This window comes from Phycodurus eques, chromosome 17 (assembly GCF_024500275.1).
Source record: "Phycodurus eques isolate BA_2022a chromosome 17, UOR_Pequ_1.1, whole genome shotgun sequence".
In the NCBI taxonomy this organism is placed as follows: Eukaryota; Metazoa; Chordata; class Actinopteri; order Syngnathiformes; family Syngnathidae; genus Phycodurus; species Phycodurus eques.
Genome location: NC_084541.1, coordinates 13,476,585 through 13,503,684, shown reverse-complemented (window position 1 = coordinate 13,503,684; position 27,100 = coordinate 13,476,585). Strand labels below are relative to the sequence as shown.

General features: G+C 43.5%; 4 protein-coding genes across 6 annotated transcripts in view; 2 read left to right on the top strand and 2 right to left on the bottom strand.

The window, feature by feature from the left end:
• The window catches only part of LOC133415983 (transcriptional coactivator YAP1-like), an 11,487-nt gene extending 7,093 nt beyond the window's left edge, over positions 1–4,394 (bottom strand). Inside the window, exons 1-4 of the mRNA XM_061702559.1 lie at positions 2,997–4,394; positions 2,483–2,764; positions 1,632–1,819; positions 699–850 (exon numbers count right to left, since the gene is read on the bottom strand). Of these exons, the coding sequence (XP_061558543.1) occupies positions 699–850; positions 1,632–1,819; positions 2,483–2,695 (553 nt within the window). The 5' untranslated portion in view covers positions 2,696–2,764; positions 2,997–4,394. The remainder of the gene's footprint in view (positions 1–698; positions 851–1,631; positions 1,820–2,482; positions 2,765–2,996) is intronic.
• Positions 4,395–6,394: 2,000 nt separating this feature from the next.
• On the top strand, positions 6,395–11,586 carry angptl5 (angiopoietin-like 5). Its single transcript, XM_061702561.1, is given in 11 exon segments — positions 6,395–6,515; positions 7,887–8,052; positions 8,365–8,468; positions 8,546–8,639; positions 8,714–8,795; positions 8,797–8,815; positions 9,002–9,113; positions 9,774–9,959; positions 11,281–11,370; positions 11,373–11,393; positions 11,396–11,586. Coding segments are annotated over 11 exon segments (1,113 nt in total). The 5' UTR covers positions 6,395–6,467.
• A 3,680-nt stretch (positions 11,587–15,266) lies between these two features.
• Positions 15,267–21,501, top strand: trpc6a (transient receptor potential cation channel, subfamily C, member 6a). Of its 3 annotated transcripts, XM_061702550.1 has the most exons (15): positions 15,267–15,414; positions 15,621–15,937; positions 16,639–16,771; positions 17,305–17,605; positions 18,162–18,347; positions 18,423–18,587; positions 18,657–18,900; positions 19,256–19,339; positions 19,463–19,483; positions 19,566–19,830; positions 19,918–20,113; positions 20,747–20,947; positions 21,027–21,083; positions 21,152–21,227; positions 21,300–21,501. In XM_061702550.1, the coding sequence occupies exons 1-15, from the start codon at positions 15,296–15,298 to the stop codon at positions 21,425–21,427; spliced, it is 2,493 nt and encodes an 830-aa protein (XP_061558534.1). In that variant the 5' UTR covers positions 15,267–15,295; the 3' UTR covers positions 21,428–21,501. The 3 variants fall into 3 exon arrangements, with proteins under 3 accessions (XP_061558534.1, XP_061558533.1, XP_061558535.1); XM_061702549.1 differs by having other exon boundaries at positions 19,256–19,483; XM_061702551.1 differs by having other exon boundaries at positions 15,399–15,414; positions 15,627–15,937; positions 19,256–19,483.
• Positions 21,502–22,599: 1,098 nt separating this feature from the next.
• On the bottom strand, positions 22,600–26,596 carry LOC133415982 (E3 SUMO-protein ligase ZBED1-like). The gene is made up of 2 exons (XM_061702557.1): positions 25,610–26,596; positions 22,600–24,148 (listed from the first exon to the last, which is right to left on the bottom strand). The coding sequence occupies exons 1-2, from the start codon at positions 26,535–26,537 to the stop codon at positions 23,142–23,144; spliced, it is 1,935 nt and encodes a 644-aa protein (XP_061558541.1). The 5' UTR covers positions 26,538–26,596; the 3' UTR covers positions 22,600–23,141.
• Positions 26,597–27,100: the final 504 nt, after the last annotated feature.

The following is a 27,100-nucleotide window of genomic DNA, read 5'->3' as shown; positions in this document are numbered from 1 at the left end:
GACTTGAATCCGATTGGAACGCTGTGGCATGACTGTTAAATGCGGTTTTTGCTCGAAAACCCTCCAGTGTTGCTGAATTAAAACAACTGCAAGGAAAGGTGGGCCAAAATATCTCTATAGAGATGTGAAAGACTCATTGCCACTTATAGAAAATGCTTGATTTCCGTTGTTGCTGCTGAGTGTGGGCCAACCAGTTATTAGGTTTAGCGGGCCATTACTTTTTTCACACGGGGCAAAATAACTTTGAAGAGATTTGTGCCCCTAATAAATAAAATCACCATTTAAAAACTGCATTTTAGGTTTACTTGGGTTACCTTTGATATTTACATTTATTGGATGATCCTAAACTTTAAAGTTGGGAAACTGCAAAAAAAATAAGAATTTGAGAAAAGGGCAAATACTATTTTTAATGGCACTGCTACATGCTGAAGGCATAAATTCATGTGGCCAATCAAAACACATCCTCTGTTCACATGATTTCAAGATGGCAGCCCCAAGCCAAGTTGTCAGCAACTACATCTTATAGGATAAAAGGGTCGATATGTGGCCAGAGTATACCTACTTATCGGTCCCCGTTTTTTTTTTCTTTAATTGGAAGATGTTATGTCATATCTTTTCCTTCATGAATGCAAACTGGACAACTGGAGGGTCATTTCAATGATTCATTTTGATCAATTATAATGAATTATGAAGAATACCTGCGTCTGGATTGCAGCCGGGCGGCTTGGTGGCCGTGGCCGGGTTGCTGAGGGAGTGGGTGTGGACGGGGGACGGGCCGGGGTGCGGCAGGGCGGCCGCCTGGAGCTGCGCCAGGCGGGGGTCGTGCCAAGTGGTGGTCTTGTCCAGGTGGCTGTAGGCATGCGCACACACGCACACATGCACACACACAGAGAGCAAGTTAGAACAATGACTTGAAGGCGCAGGACTGGATTGACCAGTACGACAACGTATACGTGAAATTCACAAGTCACAACAACTCACATGACAACTTGTCATTTTCGTTGTGTGAGCGTCTCTGCACTAACAACGTTGTGTTACTTTGTTAAAGATGATAGTCTTGTTTCGGGCTAGGGTTAGGGCTTCAAATTAGGGTTTCAAGGATGGTTTAGAGCCTGGGTTAGATTTTTTTTTAAAGTTGTGTTTTAAGAAAGGGTTAGGCTTTTAAATGAGGGGCATTAAGACAGGGTTGTGGTTTCAATTTAGGCTTTCAACACAGGATTAGGGTTTCAAGACAGGGTTAGGGCTTTGAATTAGGGTTTCCAGCAAAAATTTGGGTTTCATATTATGGTTCCAAACCAGGGTTAGGGTTTCAAAAAGCATTAGTTCTTCAATTTAGAGTTTCAAACCAGGATTACGGTTTTATATTACGGTTCCAAGCCAGGGTTAGGGTTTAACACTAGGTTGTTTTTTTGGGTTTTTTTTTAAACCAGGGTTGAGATTCGAAAGGAGGAGTTTTCAAGATTAGGGTTTCAAAGTATTGTTTCAAGCCATCAATGGGGTTTCAAAGTAATGTTTTCAAGACAGGGTTGCGGTTTAAAAAACAGGGTTACAAATTATATTTTCAAAACTAGATTAGGGTTTCAAATTAGAGTTTCAATCCAAGTTTGAAACTTGAAGTAACTTCCTCTTACTTGAGGAAGTATCGTTGTCCAGTGGGCGTCTTGGCCATCTCCCATCCGTGCGGGAGCGGCACGTCGTCAGATATGACGGGCGGGGCGGCCGCCGCGTCCGGCATGTTGACGGGCAGCGAGGCCGGCGAGGAATGGGCGCGCACGTGGTGAGGCGTGAGGGACGCGCACACGCCGCCGTCCGAACTGGCCTGACGGGTGGGGGGAAACAACGCAAACACACGAAACATCAACACTTTAGGCTTTTTTCTGGGACACTTATTGAAGAAAAAAGAGGGATCAAATTTGACATCAGGTTTTACAACAGGGCAGGAGAAGTGAATGCGTGTCCCTGAACTGTGGAATACCCTTACACACAGACGGCTTCCCATTTCTGATACCACCTCTAAAAGTGGAAAACTGACATCCTCCGTGTTGTGTCATTTATACAAAATGTGGAAAAGGACAGCTTCGCACACCCCGGTGCAGAATTTCCTTACGCACAGATTTCAAATGAGGCTTTCGAGACAGGGCTAGGATCTCAGGTCACGGTTTCAAATGTGAGTTAGGGTTTCAAACCAGGGTTGGGTTTTCAAATTAGGATTTCAAACCAGGGTTAATGTTTAAAACCATGGTTGCGCTTCAAGACAGGGTGAAGGATTCAATTTACGGATCAAACCACCGGTTTACGTTTCAAATTAGGTGTCAACTTTGTACCCCCCATTTCCATATTGTTGCCATACATGCATAACTTTTACGGGCAATTTCAAAGGGCCAATTGTTATGACAACTTATTTTTACACTTGAACGACAATGAAGAACATCTGGGTTCAATCACACCGACCGTTTGACCCGGTAACGGACCATTTCCTTACCTGTCTGGAGTGCGTGCGGGGGTCCGGCGGTTTGAAGAAGGAGTCGGGCAACTTCCGCATCCTCATGGGCAGCGAGGCGGGCTGCTGGGCGGCCTTGGTCGGGTTCATGACGGCGCTGAATAGGGCCTCCAGTTCGCTCTGGGAGTCACCGCGGACGTGCACCACTTGCTGGCCGGCCGGGGGCGCGCTGGCGCCGCCGCGGTGCGCGTCCATGTGGGGGCCTATTTTTTTTGGTTTTTTTTTAAGGGGCTGGGGTGCCTCACAATTGACAACAACAAAAAGCTGCAAAACAACACGTCACAATTACCAAAAAAAAACGCGTAAACGTCGTGGGGGGAGTTGCGTGACGTGATCTGATTGCTTACACAACTCCCCCACTTTCCTCGTCTCCCCACCCATCAAAACTTTATCGGAACTTCCTAAAAGTTCTTTACAAACGCGCAATCAACACGCGAGAAAGTGTGCGTAGGTATGTGGAAAAATTTGGAAACAACACAACATGCCTCCCACATACCTTCACGCAGACAGTCCGTCTCCCCCACTCCCTTCGTCAAAGATCCACTCTTAAGGGTGGAATTTTAAAAACAAAACAACCACCACCGAATCCCACCAGTCCTCGAGGAAGAAATCCACTCAGCGTGAAGTGGAACAAAGTGCGCGGAGCAAATCACGGCGAGAAGCCCAAACTTTTGTGTGTGCGTCTTTGTGTGTGTGTGTGTGTGTGTGTGTGTGTGCGTCTTTGTGTGTCTGCGTGTGTGCGCGTGTGCACATCCACGTTCTTGTGATAGTGCGCATGGGCGGGGTTGCAGCCTTTAAAGCCGCCGCTGCATCGAGCTTGTGCAGCCACTCGCACGAAAAATAAAAACCTACAATTTCGTTCAAGTTGCACGTAAAAGACAAGAATTACTCCGTTACAAGTAAATGTTTGGGACATTTATGTGTGAAAAGTTACAAGACAAGACATATCTTTGAAAGTGTTCCAACATGCCCTCCTAACGTCATCCTAAACGCTGAACTACATCAATGTCAAATATTAATGCGTTTTATTTCATGTTTAATATTTGGAATAAGTTGCATAAAAACAAAACCATCCGCCCCGTTTGGGTGAATCAGACAGACGGCGGGCGCCCCCTAGTGGAAAATACGCGCAATTTATTTTATCCTCATCGCATATTTTCCTCCAACACGCTAGAGATATTAAATATGTAAAAAAAAATAGCGAACAATAATATACATAGAGACATTTTTCTTTGGATTGGATTAAATGTATCCTTTAATTAGTTGTAATTTATTTATGTAGATAATTGGATTAAAAAAATGGATGGACGTTTGTACTGAGGTATTTCCTCCAGAAATCTTATCAATGAATTGGGACGGATGTTTTTTTTTTAATGAAACTTATCTTAGCGTGCTAGCTAACCCCACTAGCCCAGTTAATAATAAAGACGGGAAAGCTCAAAGCCAGCTCACATAAACTTTACAAATCGACCCGCATACACCATAAAAAGACTCAATCTGATGAAAAAGACTAAAAATGAAAGGTAAAAACTAGCGAGCCAAAATATGTGTACCTCTAAATTAATTTCCTGTCTAATCTGTACATAAACACAATTGGAAATGAATGAATTGTGAGTTTCAAGGCATTAAAAGGTGAGATTTATCCTGCTTGGCTAGGTTTAGCAAAATTTGCATACACTTCTAAATTGACTGTGCCTTATCTGTACAAAAACACAATCTAAATAGGATGACTGGAGTTTGAAGGCATTGAAAGGTGAGTTTAATGCTACTTGACTGAGTTTAGCCTGATAGCTAAGCCAACTAGTTCAGTTAATAATAAAAACTAAACATAAACTGGACAAATTGGCCTAGGTGAGCCTTTAAAATGACTCATTCCCATCAAAAGAAGGCAAAAATTAAATATAAAATCTCTAAATATGATCAAACTTGATATTAGCCAGTTAGCTTAGCAAACAGAAGTCAGTTAGCTAAAAGTAGGTTTAGCAAACAGAGCTCAGTTAGGGAGTCAAAATCTGCATTCAAGGACCTCTAAATTGACTAATCTGAACAAAATAATAATAATTTAAAAGAATAAATTGTGAGCTCAAATGTGTTAATAGGTGATAACACCAATTGGGTTAGCTTACCCTGCTAGCTTTAGCCAACTAGTGTAGTTAATAATAAAGACTGGAAAGATAGCTCACGTAAACTGGATAAGTGGACCTCTATATGTCTTTAACATGACTAAAATAGAAAAAAATGCCGATTTAAATATGTTAAAAATCTGGTTTAGTTTATTTTTAGCCAAAGCTAAGGCTATGCTAGATGTTTGCCACTGCCTCCAGTCCTTGTGTTAATGCTAAGCTAACAGCCAGAGTTCATCCACCACACTTAGCATATAAGATAGGGCACGTGGTTGTGTACCCCTGTGCCCCCCAGGATTCGTAGGGGCTCCTTAGGCTGTGTGGCCACTTTCGACTGCACATTCCACAGTGTTCCCCATCTTTCATTCAGTTGTTTTCTTTTCCAAGGAGGTGAGCGTCTCCATCTGGACTCTGGAATGTTCTCCCGCTTCCCATTTTGATAACCCAGTTAACGGAAGAAATTCTTCTGACCCTTAAAGAGGCGTCTTTTCCGTCACAATGAGAAAACGTGACGCGTGGACGCCGGGACGAGAGAGAAAGAAACGAGAGCAGGAAGATCGGGGGGTTGGGGGGCTTTGTGTTATAATTAAGCCACCATGTTTCCCTTTCACATCTGGTTTCCATGAGCAGGATCAGGTCTCGCTCCTGGCAAATGTGCACAGCGGCACAAACTGTCTGCAGCTCTGATTCAGAGTGGAAGAGTCTTTCGAGGGAATTCCGTCAATCCTAACACACTATAACACTAAACAAAAAATCCTAACAAACAAACTGTTGAATAACACTAACCCTAACCCACCAAAACCCAAACGAACCCTAACCCCTAAACTAGAACCTTAACCCCCAACTGATCATATACCTAACCGCAACCCTAAACCCTTACCTAATGCCAAACTCAGAACACCCTACCCCTTACCATAACCTTAAACCATAATCCTCAACCCTTTGTCGTGATCCCCTCTGAGTTGTGTTTTTATTTTTCTGTCACTTGGCTATTCCCTATGTTTATTCTTTGTTGCCCCAAGGCGGTGCAGGAAGCAAGGTTGTGCGGAGCAATTGGTAATCAGCTCCCAGTCATTTGCCCTAGGCCATACTAGAAAGGCCATAAATTGTTTCTTTGTCTTTGTCATGCTGCATTCTGGTCTTAGCTGGATGTTTTTTTGCACTCTTTGTTTCTCCCAGTAAGTTCTAGTGTTTTCCTGGTATTCCTCCATGCTCTGCTCCTTCCTAGTGTCCTTCCTAGTTTAGTTGCTGTTTGTTTTAATTTGATTTATTGTTATCTCTCTCTACTTGTATGTAGTGTTTTGTTCATAATCTTTTCTTTTTTACTTTATGTATTTCCCCCCCTACTAATTTGTGGCACTTTTATTAACTAAACTAAAAATTCTCATTTTTGTACTTTATTAGAATAGACTTTGTATCACTTCTTTAACACGCTCTGTTTTGGGGTCTGATCAGTCACATATCGTTACGCCCTCAACCATAACCCACCATTACTCAAACCCATAACGGTTAACCCCTAAACCTGATCTCTAACCATAACCCTAAACCCCAACCGATCATAAATCTAATCATAACCCTAACACACAAATCCCACCCTAACCCAAATCCAAATCATTCACTATGACACCCTATCCCTAGCCCTGAGCTAGCTCTTTCGCAGCATGGCTCTTTCCAACAATACCAACATGGGAATTTACGAGGGGGGGGGGGGGGGTTGTGGTGCAAGGAAAAAGAAGAGAGAAGAAAACTTGATGTGAGAAGGAGATGACGGGGGGAAAAAAAGGAGCAGCCTTGTTGGGAAATAAAAGTGGAAAAGAGTTGGGAATAATTGAAACAGGACAAACATGTGGATGACTGTCCTCCTCCTTTTAACACATCCGCTGTCCTCCAATGTAAGTACCTTCACAGGCATACTATTCTCCCTAGCAACACAAGACCATGCAATCATGTGACATCACGAGGATATATAAATACAATATTGATTGTTGTTTGCTTGGCGTGCCTTGAATTGCTTCTAGGGGGACAAATAAAGATTTTTGAATTTCATAGTTTTCATATACAGTACCGTGAAAAAGCATTGCCACCCATCTCAAATTCTTATAATTTTGCATAGTTACCCCACTTAAATGTTTAAGATCATCAAACAAATGTAAATATCAGACAAAGATAACTCAAGTAAACATAAAATTTTGTTTGGGTGATTTGATTTAAGAAAATAAAACTATTCAAAACTACCTGGCCCTGTGTAAAAAAAAATAATGTCCCCCCCCCCCACCCTTGTTAAATCACGAATTAACTGTGGCTAATCTCATTTTTTAGTTGATTTTTACTGACCATACCCAAGCCTGATTAAGCCTGTTCAATCAAGAAATCACTTGACTAGAACGTGTTTGACAAAATGAAGTTAGTCAAAACGTCTCAAAAAGCTGCAAAAAAAATCCCACAATGCAAAGAAATTCAAGAACATAAGAGAAATAAAGTAATTGGCAAACATTAGCCTGGAAAGAGTTACAAAGCCATTTCTAAAGCTTTAGGACTCCAGCGAACCATGTTGAGGACCATTATCCACAAATGAGAAAACATGGAACAGTGGTGAACCTTCCCAGGAGTGGCCGGCCAAGAAAAATTACCCCAAGAGCACAGTGATGACTCATCCAGGAGGTCACAAAGGAAGCCAGGACAACATCTGAAGAACTGCAGGCCTCTCTTGCCTCAGTTAAGGTTGAGTTTAAGCACACTTGGGTTCTGCAGCAGGACAACAATCCCAAACACACCAGCAAGTGGATTTCTGAATGACTGACAAAATAAAGGTTTTGGAGTGGACTAGTCAAAGTCCGGACATGCATCTGATTGAAATGCTGTGGGATGACCTTAACAAGACTGCTTATGCTCGAAAATCCTGCGGTGTTGCTGAATTAAAACAATTATTCAAGGAAGTGTTAGCTAAATGATCTCTACAGATATGTAAAAGACTCATTGCCAGTTACAGAAAACACTTGATTACAATTTTGCTGCTGAGGGTGGCCCAACCAGTTATTGGGTTTAGGGTGCAATTTTTCAGCCAGGACCAGATAGCTTTGAATATTTTTTCCCCCTTAGTAAATAAAATCACCATTTAAAAACTGTATTTCATTTTTATTTTTTCTCTTTGTCTGATATTAATGTGTTTGATGATCCTAAATATTAAAGTGGGGTAACAAACAAGAATTTGAGAAGGGGGCCAATACATTTTTACAGCACTGTAAATTCATATACTTGTTCAGGACACAGTGAAGAAGCTGGACCAATCAGAGGTGCGCAACGAGGACCTGTCTGACACGCCGGTCATTGGTCAGATAGATGAGGGGAGGCGCAAAAGTGGCGAATCGTGCTCTATTCCCTGTGACATCACTGTCAAGTTACTACGAGATGAAAAACATTCCCTCTGTGGTAAAAACAAAAACCCATCATCTAACATAACCAGACACCACAATAACCCTAAACCCGCAGTACCCCTAACCATCCATAACGCATAACCTTAACCCATCATTGCCTTAAACATAATATACTCTAACCCAGAAGAAGGCTAACCTGAAGCTACCAAAACCCTAACCCACCCTTACCCCAACTCTAACCAAAACATTCACCCATCATAGGTCTAACACTAAGCCCTACCCCAACTATAACCTTAGCCCCGAAATTAGACTCTAAACCACTCTAACCCCAACCCTTAAATAAACCTAACCCACCATGTGTGTGTAGGCCAGTTGCAGCAGTCGTTGCTGGCATTTGGCCACAGCACCAGGAAGTTGATGAGGGACGTGATGGAGCAGCAGCAGAGGGCCCTCGACGTCCTCAGCAGTCAGGTAAGGACACGATTCCTACCCACAACCCCTAACTTCCTTCTCTAGTGATCCACTTTGTAAACATGATGTCATTCAAGGTAAATGAGGTCATGAATAAAGTGCAAGCACTCAGCAATGAAGTACAGAGGAGCAACACAGAGATGTACCCCGTCAAACCATCACTGTTGCATGGTAACCACACACACCTGATTGATCTATCAATTGATTGGTTCATGAGTTGGTTGATTGAATGAGGATTTGTTCAGGACGTGACGGTAGTGACATTAAGGACAGTCTAATGTTCGTTGTTCCCAAGATTCCCAGTGGGATTTATATCATCCACCCAGAAAACTGACTCATCATTTGAGGTAAACCACCCCCAATTGCCCCACAGCTGTCACCCACACTCAATCACTCCTCACCTTTTACATGGCACCCACTACCAATCACTCCTCACCTGTTGCTCACCACCAATAGTCCCTAACCTGTCACGACCCACGGATCACTCCTCTCCTGTCGCCCAGCAACAATCGCCTCTCACCTAGCCCCCTCAGGTCTTCTGTGAGATGGACTACATGGATGGAGGATGGACAGCGATGCAGTGCAGGACAGAAGGCTTGATAGACTTCAGAAGACCTTGGGGCGATCATGTTGGACACCTTGCAGGTTGTCTCCCGTCTTGTTCTTGGATCCTTGTGATAAGCTAAGATAAAACAGACACATATTAAGACTAGACACAACAGGAAAAGAAAGAAAATTACAAGACAACACAGATGGCACAAGACATGACATAAGGACGGGTCAGGACAAATGACAGGAGAACAGTACAGGACAAGATAGGATAGCACAAGATAGGATAGGAGAGGAAATGGCAGGATGGTACAAAACATGATAGGAAAGGACAGGACAAATGATAGAAGGTAAGATGAGGCAGGGTAGGGCAGGACAAAAAAATAACGGGATGAGACAAGACAAGACAGGACGGGTACAGAAAGAACATGAAAAGACAGAACAACACAGAACAGGATAGGACAGGGCAAGACAAGACAGGATAGCACAAGACAGGACAAAAGACAAGGCATAAAGGGACAGGACAAGACAAGATTCAATAAGACAGGGCAGGAAATGAAACAGCAGGACAGGACAGGTTTGGACAGAACAAGACCGGAATAGAATGGGCAGTGTAGGCCTTCAAAGACAAAATTAGACGACACACAGGGCACAACACAATGGTACTTGACACAACAGGACGGCACAGAACAGGATGAGACAAAACAAGACAGTACGTCTCTTCGGGTCCAGCAAGCACTGTGTGTCTCTGTGCAGGCGAACACTGGTTGGGCTTGAGAAAAGTATTCAACATCGTGAAGCAGAAGGAGACCCGCTTCCAGCTGCACGTGGCTTTGGTGTCACATGACGACGTCGCGTCATATGCATCCTATGATGATTTCAGACTGGATAATGAAACTCACTTCTTCAGCATACACCTGGGCCGATACGCAGGTAGTGCAGGTCAATAACCCCCCCAAATATGAACAAGTTTGGTTTCAAATACAGGGTGGTCCAAAATCTAGGTATACATAAACACTGCAACACGCAGCACCACACAGATTTTCATTTGCATCAATTTCAATAAAAAGCAAAGGGTTAGGGCTCCAAAATAAGGTTTCAAGGTAAGTGATTGGGTTTTCATGAAAGGTTTTGTGTTTTAAAGTAAGATTTTAAAATAAGGTTAGGATTTCTAATTTGGGTTTCAAGATAGTCACTGATGGTGTAGTGGTACACTCGCCTGCCTTTGGTGCGGGCAGCGTGGGTTCAGTTCCCACTCAGTGACGGTGTGAATGTGGGTGCGAATGGTTATGCGTGTCTCTATGTTCCCTGCGACTGACTGGCGACCACTTCAGGGTGTAGTCCGCCTTTCGCCCGAAGCCTGCTGGGATAGGCTCCAGCGCCCCGTGACCCTAACCAGGATAAGCGGTGTTGAAAATGGATGGTTTCAAGATAGGGATAGCGTTTCAAACTGAGATTTCTAGCCAGGTTTTGGGTTTCAAATCACCTTTTCAAGCCAGGTTTAGCGTTTTAAACAAGGTTTAAGGTTCCAAATTAGAGTTTCAAGTCAGAATGGGTGTTGAGCAGCTTCCTTCATCCCTGCTTCTTTCCCTCAATCCATATTTCTTTCATAAGATCCTAGTTTCCTCCCTTCCTCCATATACTTCATTGGCTTCTTCCTTATGTTCTATTTTCTTTATTCCTCTATTCCTATACCTCCCACCCTTCTTAATTTCACCACTTCCTTCTTTCCTTTTATTGCATCCATTATTCCGTCCTTCCTTTCATTCGAAGTTACTTAACTTGGATAGTATGAAAGGAAGGAATGATTTATGCTTACTTCCTACCTCCCATCCATCCTTCCTTCTTTCTCCCTTCAATCCTTTTTACCTACCTTGCTCCCTCACTCACTCACTCCTTCTGCTCTTCTTTCCTTACAATATTCCTTCCTTTAATACCAACCAAATTACTGTCCTTTCCTATATGCTTACTTTCTACCTTCCCTCCTACATACCTTGCTTCCTCCCTCATTCACTAACTTCATACCGTCCTCTCATACCATCTTAGTTGGCTGTCCTATCATCCTTCCTCCCTCCCTCACTCCCTTTCGTTCATAGTATCCAACACTCATTCTTTTTTCCTACCGTTTATAGTCACTCTCTTCCTTCCATCCTCTATTCCTTTATAATCCATCTGTTCTTCAAACCTTCTATCCTCCCTTAAATAAGTGCATACCTACTTTTGCCCCCGATAAATAGCTACGTCTATCATCATGTGCTTGCAGGAGACTGCTTTTGCGGCTACGACCAGGACCAGAACCAGGACACGGCCCCGTTCAGCGCCTCAGACGTGGACAACGATGGCTGCAATCCCACATCAATGTGGAGAGCTGCAGTGCCCGCACAACCACACGGCGTGGTGGTTCAACCAGTGCGGCATGGCCAACCTCAACTGAACTCCGGAAGGCGATGGTGAGCAAAACCAGGGGCCTCGGACACGAATCCTGTGGGACACCTGGAGGCACCAGGGAGTGGCCCACAACATTAAGTCAGTCAGCATGAAGATCAGGAGGATGCCAACCAATAACTAAATGAAAAAATATATATATAAATAGCGTGATGTTTTTGCACATACGAGTTATAAAACACTTTAGACTGCTCCCAGTACTTTTGTCCATACACAAAAAAATACTTTGTGCTTGTTTAGAGTAAACCTTCTCCACCAGGTGGTGTTGTTTACCTTGCAGCAACCAAATGAATGGCCTCACACTTCAGTGTCTATATTCTTTTACATTTATTATTCTATAAATGAACCTATGATTGATGGATTTGAATTAGAAGCCATCATATATTTATAACATGTAAAATCAATGTTTGAAATACAGGATATTGTTAAAAGAATTGCCTAAAAAAAACAACTTTTGTGCTCTCACAACTGATGTAATTAGTACAGTACCAGGTTACTGTGCACTCAGCATCATTTGATCGACAGCTGTTAGTTATGTTACAATACATTAAGCAATGTTATGTTACGTTATGTTAAGCTACATTACAATATATTCCACAATAATTACAATTACATTTGGCATAAAATGGGGCCAGAGAGGGGTAATGTTTTTAAAGATCCTTTTAATAATATTCTACCGTCAGGTCATACACTGCAAACTGTACCTTTAAGTTAAGTACACCAAGTTGTTGTGGTGAGTACTAAGCAATGGTACATTAAGTTTGATTTCTCTACATTATTTTACATTACGGTACAATAAATTATATTAGGGTTAGGTAATGTTATGTTCCGTTGTGTAATGATACAGGAGTACCGTAACAGATTACTGTGCATTCAGTAGCGGTTAGCTGTTTTGTCATTAAATCAAGTTACAGTACATTGAGTTACATTGTATTACATTACATCACTACAGTCACATTAAGTGATGACATGAAGTTGCATTATATTGTTATGTAATGTTTTCAGTCGGAAAAGGGTGGCGTGCCCTCTCCAGGTCGGGGATGAGATCTTGCCCCAAGTGGAGTTCAAGTATCTTGGGGTCTTGTTCACGAGTGCGGGAAGAATGGAACGGGAGATCGACAGGCGGATCGGTGCAGCGTCTGCAGTGATGCGGACTTTGTATCGGTCCGTTGTGGTAAAGAAAGAGCTAAGCCGAAAGGCGAACCTCTCGATTTACCGGTCGATCTACGTTCCGACCCTCACCTATGGTCACGAGCTGTGGGTCGTGACCGAAAGAACAAGATCCCGGATACAAGCGGCCGAAATGAGTTTCCTCCGCAGGGTGTCCGGGCTCTCCCTTAGAGATAGGGTGAGAAGCTCGGTCATCTGGGAGGATCTCAGTGTAGAGCCGCTGCTCCTCCACATCGAGAGGAGCCAGATGATGTGGCTTGGGCATCTGATTCGGATGCCTCCCGGACGCTTCCCCGGTAAGGTGTTCCGGGCACGTCCCATCGGGAGGAGACCCCGGGGACGACGCTGGAGAGACTACATCCTTCGGCTGGCCTGGGAACGCCTCGGGATCCCCCCGGAAGAGCTGGAGGAAGTGGCTGGGGAGAGAGAAGTCTGGGGGTCCCTGCTAAAGCTACTGCCCCCGCGACGCGACCTCGGATAAGCGGTAGAAAATGGATGGATGCATGGATATTGTTATGTTTCATTAGGTTGTTACATTGTTTTGTCAAGTTGCACTATATTATGTTTGATTTAATTACTATGTTATATTACGTTCAACATCATGTATGTTCCATTACTACAGTACACACGACTCCTGTGCAGTCAGCACGGCTTGATTGCTGGGTGATGGAACCCTAAAGACCTTAACTACTTATTGAGTAATGACACATTCCACCGGACTCTCCAGGTGTTTGGCCGCCCATTAACAATGTATATGCTTGACTTTTACAGCGTTTACATTGACACACGGCATACGTTCTGCTCACACTTTTAACCGAAAACTTACATCACTGACTTTTGTCACCGCTTGCAACCCTTCCCTCCCCACTCCCTTCAACCTGCACACCACTCCTCAAATAAAGATCGACGCCACAAAAAGTCTAAAATGTGTCATCTTTACCAATCAGGCCCTTAAAAGGCAACCTGGTGCCGCAATCTGCACATCAGCAGCCCAGAGGCCTTATCAGATCTCCTCATGTTGATGTGATGAGGTGTTATGTCTTCAATGAGAGTTTATGTGTATACGTGTAGTGCAAAGTGGGAAGCCGTTTTCCCACAGTGGACGAGGATCCGTGCAGGGAAGACACAGGAAGCAAAAGTCTGCTGGGAATTTAGACCCCGAGGAATCTCATCTGCTGTTCATCAGCCATCAGTCAACCCTGCGCGCACATGCACGCACGCACACACACACACAATCACACTGGAGTGCAGTTTAAAATAGCTGCACAATGTCTGAACATAAAAAAAGAACATTTGAGGGGATATTTTTGCCAATCAACACGTTTTCATCAATGTGACTATTGACTGAGAACAGCACAAGAGTGAATTGACCGCAATAGATCAGAATAGAAAAGAATACAACACGCACACATCAAATGAAATGAATTAAAAGAACTGCGTATGGAAGGGCATCTGGCGTAAAACCTGTGCCAAACAAATCATGCAAGTGACTCGCTGTAGCCCTCTCTGATGTAATAAGCTGAAAATCGAAACAACATTAAGTTATGCTACGTTACGTTAGGCAATTTTAGTTTTGCTTACCTTTAGTTAAATTATAATATATACAATTAGGTTGAATTAGCTTAGTCAGTTACAATTAATTATGTTACGCCGTGTTATGTTACATGGTGTTACGTTACGCTTTGGTACGATAAGCTATGTATACATTGCATCGTGTATATGTCACACTACGTTACAATACACTATGCTATGTTACGTTCATCTATGTTGCACTATGTACTGTATACACTGTGCTATGCTACATTACAGTATGCTACTTGATTGTGTGTTACATTGCACTGTTATGCCATGCCATTTTACCTTACACTATGTTAGGTTGTGCTATGTTATTTTAACGTACAATGTTGGTTAGCTGCGGCACGGTGGGCGACTGGTTAGCACATCTGCCTCACAGTTCTGAGGAACGGGGTTCAAATCCCGCCCCCGCCTGTGTGGAGTTTGCATGTTCTCCCCGTGCCTGCGTGGGTTTTCACCGGGCACTCCGGTTTCTTCCCACATCCCTAAAACATGCAGGCTAGGTTAAGTGAAGACTCTAAATTGCCCCATAGGTGTGAATGTGAGTGCGAGTGGTTGTTTGTTTATATGTGCCCTGCGATTGGCTGGAGACCAGTTCGGGGTGTACCCCGCCTCTCGCCCGAAGATGGCTGGGATAGGGTCCAGCACGCCCACAACCCTGGTGAGAAGCAGAACGGAAGATGAATGAATGAAAGTTGGTTACCTATTACATAAAGTCAGGGTATGTTACTTTTGGTTATGTAGCTTTGCTACAGTATGTTACGTTTCCAAACGTTAGGGTAGATTTATTCCAATTCGTTACGATGAGTGATGTCATGTTAAATTAGAAAAGGATAGGTTAAGTTTTACCACGTAACATAAAAAAAATCTGCATAATTTAATAAACTGTCCTTGTGAATACAAGAATCATAAGGAGTATCCAAATAACTAAAAGTATAGCAGGACCATGAAGGATGCATTCTTTCTCAAGGAGTCCAACAGTGAAGCAGGAGGGAGGGATGAAGGGATGAAGAGAGGGAGTGGAAAACAGTACTACCACACTCTTGCTGGTGAGATGATCCGCTCAGTCCGTCTGATCTCCTCCCGGGATGAACCACAGACAGGCGGCGGGGACGGTAACCGCTCCGAGCACGGACAGCCCGCGGGCCAGAAGCCAAGACAACCTGCTGGCATACGATGACATCCCAGAGGATAGCCGATGGTTTGGGTGAGTTTACCCCTTTTGTACCATTGTGTTTCGTACCATTTGTAGACACTACCATGCAAACTGTATGGGTAGAATCTTAAAAATCACAAAGTTCAGTTTTGTTTTAGGCATTTTTGAAGTGACATTTAGCAGCTTGTAGGTATCCCGTGTGTTTACAAGTCAAACATATGACCAATAGATATGGCGTGTTTATGACTTTCTGGCAGCCACAGCCAACTGTCGGCTCGTCTCAGCACCGTCAAGCGCCGCCAGGCGCTGCGGGGCCCGGCCCACATGTTCACCGCACCGTCCGTGGGCCCCTCTGAGGTGGAGCAGCGCTTCCTGGAGGCGGCCGAATACGGCAACATCCCCGAGGTGCGCCGCATGCTGCTGCACGTGCCCCACCTGAACGTCAACACGGTCAACTACATGGGCCAAAACGCCCTGCAGCTGGCTGTGGCCAACGAGCACCTGGAGGTGACTGAGCTGCTCCTGGGGAGGCAAGACCTGGCTCGGGTGGGAGACGCCCTCCTGTTGGCCATCAGTAAGATAACAGGCTTCATTCTTGGTAGTACTTAACCCCAATATAAACCCTACTTTAAATCTTATCCCCTAACTTTAATCCCCTAACCCCATAATCCTAAACCCTTACCCTTATCCCTAATGCTTGACCCCTATCCCTAAACACTTAACCTCTAACCCTAACCCCCTTCCTCACCCTGACCCTTAATCCAAATCTAACACCAATCCCCAACTAAAGTACTTGTGGAATCAGTACTTTTTGTTGGTTCATAAAGGATGACGGTAGGATTATACGCTACTATTTGCAAAATATCGAGTTTGACTTTTCCCAAACCGCATTAGCCTAACCCTGACACCCTAATCCAAACCGCTAACCCTAATTGAAACTGCTATCCCTAACGGAAAACCTGACCCAATAGCACAAACATAAACACCTCACCATAACCCTAACCCCTGAAAACGAGATAGTTGATACCACCAACAAAAATGAAAAAAGGTGGAATGCTGTATTTTTGTTGGTTTAGGCTACGACCTTGGTTCACAGAGAATGATGTTAGGATTGTACAGTTGGGACGCTATTATTTTCAAGACTCAAGTTTGACTTTTGCTTGCACCCCAAAGCTCGTTCCTTATTTCAAGTTGGCTCAATTTCAGTACGTCTTTCTTACGTATCCAGCCACATGAAGGATACAAGTAGACCAAATAACACTGTGGACATTGCAGGTAAGGGTTACATCCGCATCACCGAAGCCCTGCTAGCACACCCTTCGTTCCGAGATGCCCATCGTCTGACGGCCAGCCCTGCTCAAGTGGACATGCTGGATGACTTTTACGCTTATGACGAGGACGGGAGAAGGTAAGCCATGTAGGAGGGAAAAATCTCTGGTTGGACCAGGGTTTCCATGATTAGGTGCAACCCTGCTCAAGTCGATTGTAGTCAGTCAAAGACACTCAATCCATTTTTTAAGGTGTGAGTCTTGACATTTGAGTCTTGAGTTAGGATTAGGTAGTGGTGGGCTGTCAGGCAATGCCTTCTCTGCTGGCCTAAACACCACAACACAAACATCAGAAGATTTCAGTCTCTATGTGCTACCATGTCAACCTTATCTGCACAGGACTAATAAGTAGTGCTGACAGATGATGTATGTGGCACAATTGCATGCTGTTATTTGGGTTTTGGTATAGTATTGATGGTTTCTGTAAATGTGATAGTGATGGTATTAAGAGGTAGATTAAGTCGGGAAAGTATCACCGAAGGCCAAGGTACCAAATGCACAGCCCGCCACTGAGATTAGACTTGGTCCCTGGTCCTCGCAACTGATCTGTCGTCTCAATCCATTAAGAAACTTATTTCTAACCTGGCTCTGCATGGCTTTGAACGCAACCGAGGTTCTCCCACGATGTGACTCCAGTGATCCTGGCGGCACACTGCCAAGAATACGAGATCGTTCACACCCTGCTGAATAAAGGGGCTCGCATTGACCCGCCCCACGACTACTTCTGCTGCTGCAACTCGTGCAACTACCAGCAGCAGTTTGATTCCTTCAGCCACTCGCGCTCCCGCATCAATGCCTACCGGGGACTGGCGAGTCCGGCCTACCTTTCCCTGTCCAGCGAGGATCCGGTGCTGGCTGCCCTGGAGCTCAGCAACGAGCTGGCCATGCTGGCCAATATTGAGAAGGAGTTTAAGGTACCTTTAAATAATAATACAGTGAACCCCCACTATATCACAGCTCATCATTCGAGCACCCACGTTTTCCCTCTTATTTGGATAACTGTGCAAGAGAGAGTGAGAATAGGTGCTAATAAATACTTTAAAAAGTGAGTGTTAATAGGTTTGTGTGTTTTAATAAGTACACGTCTTTAAAATGTGTAGGAGGGGTAAAACTATATAAATAGGTTTTTCATATGGTGTCTGTTTTGCGGATTTTCACCTATCACAGGTTGTTCTGGAACGCATCACCTGCAATAAACAGAGGTTCACTACAGCCCACGTGACATTCAAATTATCTCATCCCCAAGGATATAAACATCTACATTTTTTACATTCTGCTGCCAAACTGACTGCCAACTAAAGATTCAAGTAAAAACAAGATGTTTTATGAGACAGATGGGCGGGACGTAAACAAAGATGAGGGCTTCGATCTTATCTCAAGAGTGACATTAGCTTGACGTGTGTATAAGAAATATATTTGAGTGTTTAACTTGGTCATCTATTGATGCAACCCACATGGTGTCTTGCATAGAACGACTATTGTCGCTTGTCCAGCCAGTGTAAGGACTTTGTGGTGGGCCTCCTGGACCTGTGCCGCAGCACTGAGGAGGTGGAGGCCATACTGAACGGGGAAACCGACTGCGAAGATAGCTACGACCCGCCCGGTCGCCCTTCTCTCACACGCCTTAAGTTAGCCATCAAATATGAACTGAAAAAGGTCTGACTGGAAGGGATTGAGCGTGATTTGCTGCCGCTACGGCTAACTATACTTACAATCATCTCTCTTTTTCAGTTTGTGGCCCATCCCAACTGCCAGCAGCAGCTACTGAGTATTTGGTATGAGAATCTACCTGGGCTCAGGCAACAGACCACCGCTATCAAACTCCTGGTGGTCCTGGCAGTGGCGATGGGGCTACCAGGGTTGGCTCTGGCCTACTGGATTGCGCCGTGCAGTAGAGTAGGTTCCACAAATCATCTCAAACGTCCATCCGTCCATATTTCTTCTTGACTCGTCTTTGCCCACCAGGTGGGGCAGGTGATGCGCAGCCCCTTCATGAAGTTCGTGGCCCACGCCTCATCTTTCACCATCTTCCTGGGCCTGCTGATACTGAACGCTGCAGACCGATTTGGAGGGACCACGTTGTTGCCCAACATGACCCACTACCATGTACCAGAAACGTCCCGACTGGCCACGGACCCAATGCTGCTCTACCGCATGACCACAACGCCATTCACTTGGATGGAGATCCTCATCATCTCGTGGGTTATAGGTAAGAATAAGACAATGCAGAACTAGAAGACAGGCGGCAGACTAGGGTTCGAATACAGGCTCTGGCCTTTCTATGTGGAGTGTGCATGTTCTCCCCGTGCTGGCGTGGGTTTTCTCAAACATTCCTAAAACATGCATGTTAGGTTCATTGAAGACTCTAAACTGAGCTTAGGTGCGAATGGTTGTTTGTCTATATGTGCCCTGCGATTGGCTGGTGACCAATCCAAGTAGTACCGCTCAAAATCAGCTGGGATAGGCTCCAGCTCTTTCATGACCCTAGTGAGCATATTGTAAATGCTATAGAAAATTGATGGATGGATGGAGCTGGACCGTCACCTCTTGTCCTCCTGCTGCAGGTATGATCTGGGCCGAGGTGAAGGAGATCTGGAGTCTGGGGCCTGGGGAATACCTAGTGGAACCGTGGAACTTTCTAGACTTTGGTATGCTGGCGATATTTCTGGCATCTTTCAGTTGCCGCTTCTCTGCATTGAGACACGCCAGCTATGCTCAGACTTTCGTAAATGCGCATTACACCAACCTGACAAACGTCACACTGCCTCCAGAGATACTCTACTTTACGCTGGGTAGGCAAAATAAAATCGACTTGCCAGCCAGGTATGCAGACTTTAAGTATTCCAAACAAATATGGTACCCTGTATTTTGCAGCGAGGATCCACTGGTTACCGTCGGACCCCCAGCTGGTCTCCGAGGGTCTTTACGCGGTGGCGGTGGTGCTAAGCTTCTCCCGAATCGCGTATATCCTCCCAGCCAACGAGAGCTTCGGTCCTCTGCAGATCTCCCTGGGCAGGACGGTGAAGGACATTTTCAAATTCATGGTCATCTTCCTTCTGGTGTTTCTGGCCTTCATGATCGGCATGTTCAACCTGTACTCCTACTACCTGGGTGTCAAGCAGAACGACGCCTTCACCACGTGAGACTTTTGCATTTTTCTTACAGCCGACAGCGATTCAGGAAAATGGTTAAATATTGTGATTGTGGTGGTTTGATTTCACAACAGCCTGGAGGAGAGCTTCAAGACACTGTTCTGGGCCATATTCGGACTGTCCGAAGTCCGCTCGGTGGTCATCAACAACGGGCACAAATTCATCGAGAACATCGGCTATGTGCTTTACGGCGTTTACAACGTCACCATGGTCATTGTGCTGCTCAACATGCTCATCGCCATGATCAACAGCTCTTTCCAGGAGATCGAGGTTTGACGGATCAGACACCAAATCACTGAGGCGCATCACATTTACTAATATTTATGCTTCGGAGAAGTAGAAGAATTTATAAAGGAGGAAAACAAGGACAAAACACATGATAGTGTCATTAGTCAAAGTTGTTATGGCATCTTGGATAAAACATTCCCAAAAATGTCAAATCAGCATCATTTTTAGGTTAGCATGCTAAGGGGTATGGTTTGGGTTAAAGATTCGTGTAAGAGTTCAGGAGTAAGGCGTTTTAAAGAATGTTTTTTTTGGAAAGAGGACCTATAGTCATCGGTGCACAGGCCAACTGGAGGCTGGTTAATTTCTACAAACTTAGTGAGATTTATGTGTTACTTCTAGTCTGTAGGGTGAAATCATAAGGGAGGTTAAAACTCAATTGTTGTCTGTGTGTGGGTGTGTGTGTGGGGGGGTGGGGGGGGGACGGGCAAGCAGGCAGTGGTGTGCAAAGGGGAGGCGAACGGGCGAACCTTAACCCATGGGTTTAGGGTTAAGGTTAGAATTACAGTTTATGTTAGGGGTAAGGGTTTTGGGTTAGGGGATAGAGTTTCATGGGGGTTAGGAATACAGGTATGAATGTGCATCCACCAACCTGTCATTTTTCTCTCTCATCACCAGGACGATGCCGATGTAGAGTGGAAGTTCGCTCGGGCCAAACTCTGGTTCTCCTACTTTGAGGAGGGACGAACCTTACCGGTGCCTTTTAACCTGGTCCCCAGTCCCAAATCTATGATGGGCCTGTCCAAAAGCGTCAAGTTTCTGGTGCTGCAGTATGTGAGAAGACAGAGCGACGACAAACATGAGACGCAACTTGACAAGGTCACTTCTCACTAGTCAACAATCCTACATCCTGTATATATATGACATAATATTTTTTATTTTTACATATTGTTTTTAGATGGGAGAAGGGAAAAATTCAGCTTTCAGTGGTTCCACCCGTCCCTCCAGATACCAGGTGTCATCCCTAGAACTCTTTATATTATTTGGGAAATTTTTACAAGGCTCATATTTAACATTTTTTAGAAGATCATGAAGCGTCTGATCAAGCGTTACATCATCAAAGCTCGAGCCGACCGGGAGAGCGACGAGATCACGGAAGGTGAGCTCACATTGTACTAAACAGATTTGAAAGGCAATGTCCATAGTTTTACAAAAATATTATTTTACTTAGGCGAGTTGAAGGAAATCAAGCAGGACATCTCCAGTCTCCGCTACGAGCTTTTGGAGGAGAAGTCTCAGAACACAGAGACACTGGATGAGCTGATGAGGAGACTCGGCGATATCACCACAACATCCTGATTATACTTTATTTTTATGATTGTAATTGAGTTTGTTTATATTTGTGCGTTTTGTAAAGACTTGTATAAACAGCTTTGCAGTCCAGCGGGTGTATCTGCAAAGTATTTAAATGGATCACAGTTCGTATGAATGTAGTGCAACAAATAAACATGAGACAGTGAACTACAGTGATAATATATGCAGTACATACCCAATTTCCAATTTCAATAATCCATAAAATTTCAAGGATTGGTTGAAAATCATTGCTGGTGGGCTGGCAATTGCTCCTCTCGTCAGTTCTTAGTGACAACAGCTACCTTGCACAATAGAAATGAACACAACTAGAAATAATCCATACATCAATCGATACATTTTCTATCATTTATTCAGTTTATGGTCACAGGTGAGTTAGAACCTGTTCCAGCGAGTGACGTTGTGACCCCCTGGGTTGGTCATCAGTCAATCACAGGGCATGAAAATAATCCACTATATATATATATATATATTTAAAAAAATAATAATAATAAAAAAAAAGTGCTGAGCAAAGCTCGGTCATATGCATGCACAATTTACTTGTCATATAACTAAACCTCCTCTTGCCAGTGATGCATGATACTGCAACTACCACTGTGTGCAATAGAAATGCAGTGGTGCCTTGAGATACAAGTGACAGGATTTATGAGTTTTCGAAATATGATCTGTCGTTTGGATGATTTTTTTGTGCTTTGACGTGTGAGCAAAAACATGAGCTAGGCGGCTTGTATGTTGGCTGTGAACTTAACTCACTTCACAACAAGCAGCAGTTTGGCAGATACTGAACAATTCTTCAAAAAGGCTTCAAAGTGTTTCATGCCACTCCCAACTGAAGTTTACTGTCAAACAAAACATACAACTAAGAAAATTACACGATGAGTATTAAAACAACCACATAACTGCCTCAAAGACAGCTAGCTTAATGCTAACACATATTGGAAAATGCCATCGAATGGCTAACGAATAGCAAAGCGTGTTGCGGTGTTATAACGCTTTAAGCAACGGATATTTGAACACAAACGGCGCAAAACACCTAGATAAAAAAAATAACATTTATAAGCACTCTCATTATCCTCTGCTTTATCCTTTTTGAGATACAAGCCATCATTCAACAGTTTTTTTTTTGCTTTGACTTGCAAATTTGGGATATGAGTGCCGTATGGAAACCGTGAACTCAACTGACATCAGAACAAGCAGTAGTTTGGCACATCGGCATCGTCCTGGTGATGAGAGAGAAAAATGACAGGTTGGTGGCTGCACATTCATACTGCACTTCAAAAAAAGAGGTTAGCCACTCTTTTTGTTTATTGAAGTTTATGATCAAACTAAAACATAAAACAAAGAGAATTATACATGTATTTAAAACAACCTCATTATTTTGCATTAGTGAAGTCAGTTTAGCTTACAGCTAACAAACAATGCAAAACGCCTTAAATGGGCTAAGGAATAGGATGGGTGTTGTGGTATTAACAGATATTTGAACACAAACGGTGGAGCAACACTTTTAGATAGACAACAGACCAATACTCAAGAGATATATAGTCTTTATCCTCTATGAAGAACTAATTTACTGCAGCTTACTGAGGAGTTTTGAACGGTTCCATGTAATTCTGTATTATACTGTCCCCGGGTGGTCAAGGCACGCAACCCAACAGAAGGAGCCGTACAATGTCCAAATGAATTAAAATTCTAATTTCCACATTTACAGATTTTGCGCCAGGAAAACCAGACGGTCCACAGCATCTGGTTTAAGTGCGGTTCTGTGACAAGGGAGGATGTTGTCATCCGTGCTGAACGCTCTCTCCGACGGAGCACTGGTAGCGGCGATGCATAAATACTGTCGCGCTAGCTTGGCAACACGAGGGAAATTTGTCTGATGGCATCTCCACCAATCCAAAGGGTCGACATCACTGTCAACCTCTGTGGTCTGTAAGTAGACTGTCAGCTCCTTTCTTATGCTTTCCTCTTCTGACATTGTGCCGCTCTGCCTTTTGAAAAAGCTGGCCAAAGTCTTTTTTCTTTTTGCCTTAGGCGGAGAATCGGGCTCCGCTTCTGCTTTTGCACCAGCAGCCCCTGGGAGCGTGTCCTGTTGAGTCTTTATTAGCGACACTATCTCTTCGACTGCTCTTGATAAAACTCGGTCCACCTTTTCTTCATCTATATACTTGTTTCTAAACCGTGGGTCGAGAAGAGACGCAATGTCAAGCAGGTCACGCGTGACCGGATCGGAATAGTGCTCAATCAAGTCTCCTAGGATGTTTCTCTTCAAGCCCTTCGTCAGCTGAGTGTCGCTCTCTTCCTCAGCAAAAATGGACGTGTTGAAGAGACTGAGCACTGGCTTGAGGTAGGAGACGCTGACATATTGTTCTCCAGACAAGGCGTCTGTGAAGTCCTGCAGTGGGCTCAACACCTTGTTGACAGCCTCTAGGACTTCCACGTCTTGCCAGGTAGGGACCAATTGCCTTGATTTCTTGTCGTCTTTTAGAACGTGACTAATGGCCCTCTCTTGCTCGAGCACTCTTTGAATCATCATTTGACGTGAGACCCACCTGGTTGGCGTCTCTGTTGTGAGACCGTGGTTTGGAAGACCCAGATAGTTTTGAACAATGACCAGGTCCCTCCTTTTCTTACTCGAGTACGAAAAGGCCGACACAATTTTTTTGCACACATCTATAGCACGTTGTACGCGGTCGTCTTTCACACCTCTCTCTGTAAAAACGACAAAACAATCGTATTAGTTCACTTATACTAATGTTAATTAGCAAACGTATAAATGTAATGTTACGATGGAAGAAATCAAACGCAGCGTTTTCTTGTAAGGCTTGTGAACGCGTTGTCATGCCACAGCGCATCACAGACACTTTCTGGTCTTATTTTTTTTACTACTCTCAGTGTTACACACTTGTTCAAGTCAAGATTTTGCACAGCTGATCGCTTACTGACTGAACTACCTAATTCACTGCTTTGCTACAGAATAAACCATTTAACAATAGAGGGTGCCAGTAAACTCGGGAGATAGTTACAGGGACCTTGACTTTTCTTGCCGACATTAAGATAAAAGATTGTTCAGTAAAAGTGACATTTAATGTTCATTTCTTTAGTCATTTATGCTTATTTCACATTGTTTTCTGTTATAGTTATTCTCTACAACGTATTTTCTTTGTTCAAATGTGTGGGTGTCTGGAAATGATTAATTGGCTTTACATTAATTCCCATGGGAAATATTGCTTTGCTTTTTCTTTGATTTGGTTTTAGTAGTAAGACTTTTTGGAAGATTATGAAAACCAAGGTTCCACTTAATATAGGTACAGTGCTACACACACACACACACACACACACACACACACACACACACACTGGGTGATTGAAAAGTAACTCCCTATTTTTAAGTACTTTATTTCTGAACGATAATTCTTACAATAAATGAAGATGAGAAGAAAGTGTATTGCATGGAGTTTTATTTAAAATTCAATATGGGCACCAGCATTCGCCACCAGTTTCTCAAGCTGCCTGGGAACCGCATTAACTGATTTCACAAGGAACCCTTGTGGGATGGAAGACATAACTTCTCGTATTCGCCCTTCAAGTTCTTCCAAAGTCGTTGGTTTGGTCGAATAGACTTGCTCCTTTAATCATGGAACATACACAAAGAAATTAAGCAAAATATTACAACATATGAATAAATTCTAAGTCTTTTAAAATAGGGAGTTACTTTTCAATCAGCTTGTATACCTTTATAATACATATATTGTATATAAGATACAAAATGTCTCGATCAAATATTTAACAGTGTTTAAAAATGTTAAATATGTGTTCAAAAGTTGTTAAAAATGTTCCCCCCTTTCTGAAAAAAAAATAAAATCAATGATGAGTAACCTAATATCCGAATATTATTTTGAATGAATAAAAATACAAAGAATTTGAAGTTGTTTCGCCGGCTATTATTTTGCTGTTGTTATTGATGTTTTAAGTTTTGGCTGTGGTATCGTTTCAGTACCAGTACTGAAAAATTACTTTTTGTAGGTATTGTATCAAAGCCCATATTTTGGTACTATGACAACACCCAAAAATAATAATAATATTACAAATGATGATGATGGTGATGAAAAGAGATAATATAATTTTACTGCGATACACTAAAGTTCAAATTAATAACAATATAATGCTTACCTATGGCAAGGTGAAGCCTGTGACCAAAGCACTGGAGTCCTGTCCAATTGTTCAGTTCCACAGCCTTCTTAATGTTGGCTCCGTTGTCAGTGGTGATGGCCACGAGCTTCTTCTCTGAAAGCCCCCAGGAATCAAGTGCCTCCTGCAGGCCTGCTGCAAGTAACTCTCCAGTGTGGTCCTCAGAAAAGTAGCTCGTTTGCAGGCAATGACTTCGCAACACCCATTCGTCACTTATAAAGTGAACCGTCATGCTAAAGTAGGGCTCCATAGTGCGACTAAACCACATATCAGTCGTTACTGCGAAGTTGCGGACGGTCGCCAGTTCTGTTTCCAGCTTAGCTCTGTGCTTGTGGTACAAGTTGGGCATCGCGACATGGCTAAAGTACTTTCTGCTCGGTACTTCATACCTGGGATCCAGCGTCTTGATGATCTGCTTGAAGCCTTCTTTTTCGACGGCATTAAGCGGGACCATGTCTTTTGCAAGGTGGCAAGCGATAGCGTTTGTAATGTCGATCCACCGTTTGCTTTTTCTGTCGTAGGGAGCCGCTCTCGAAAACGCGTCTTGGGGTGTTTTCGGGCTACCTGCTGCTCCTGCTGCTGCTGCTGCTGCTGCTGCTGATGACGATGATGATGATGATGATGTGGAGGGTGCTGCCGCCGACCTTAACTTCATACATTCTTCATATTCCGAGACATGCTTGCGGCTCAGGTGGTGGAGCAAATTGCTCGTGTTGCCCCCTCCGGCGGCGACTTTAGCAAGGCAAATCTTGCACAAAATTGTTGTTTGGTCGATGTCTGCTTTTTTGAAACCAAAATACCTCCACACAAGAGACATGGCTCCTCTCTTTGGCACAAGTTCTTCCGTGTCATCATTTTCTACTACTTCTGAAATTTCAATTTCAGAAAATTCAATGTCTTTCATATCCATTTTCACTGTAAAGTGTATTGTTTACATCCACTCCACCTCGCAGTCTCACCATGCGTTTTAATGAGAGTAACACTGAAAAGGGTCCTGCCTGAAACGGTGACGCGCGGTTCAGAGTTCCTTGCGGTTGTAATAAAATACTATACACCGGTATTCGGTGTGAACAGATATACAGCCCAGCACTACCACAGAATAATAAAAAGTCCATGGCAAGTTCGGTCAGCATCCATCTATTTTCTACTGTTTATGTGTCATTCCACCCAATCTGTGCCATTTTCGTCCCTTCAAATTAAAATGCATGATAACATTAAATGTATTTTATTTTAATCAGGCAAAATGTCCTGCACACCATCTGATTGTCTATGTGATAAATACAATTTGAAAGATTAATGTATTCTTCCTTGAAGAGTGGGAAAAAAATAACATTTGTTGCATGTCCCCGCTTCCTAAAATGTATGTAAGCCAGTTTCTGCCAGTCATTTTTTTGGTTTGACTTTCCCTAGCCTTTACCTTTAAATATAATCATTTCACCCCTGTAATAGTATACATAGTATTAGTATTTTTCC

Bases quoted from the DNA above. Each gene is read 5' to 3' on its own strand.
- trpc6a (XM_061702549.1), top strand. From the start codon at position 15,296: ATGAACCACAGACAGGCGGCGGGGACGGTAACCGCTCCGAGCACGGAC. The intron at 15,415-15,620 runs GTGAGTTTACCC...ACTTTCTGGCAG, and splicing joins GAGGATAGCCGATGGTTTGG to CCACAGCCAACTGTCGGCTC. The intron at 19,484-19,565 runs GTAGGCAAAATA...TGTATTTTGCAG, and splicing joins GATACTCTACTTTACGCTGG to CGAGGATCCACTGGTTACCG.
- LOC133415982 (XM_061702557.1), bottom strand. From the start codon at position 26,537: ATGGATATGAAAGACATTGAATTTTCTGAAATTGAAATTTCAGAAGTA. The intron at 24,149-25,609 runs GTAAGCATTATA...TCGTTTTTACAG, and splicing joins CAGGCTTCACCTTGCCATAG to AGAGAGGTGTGAAAGACGAC.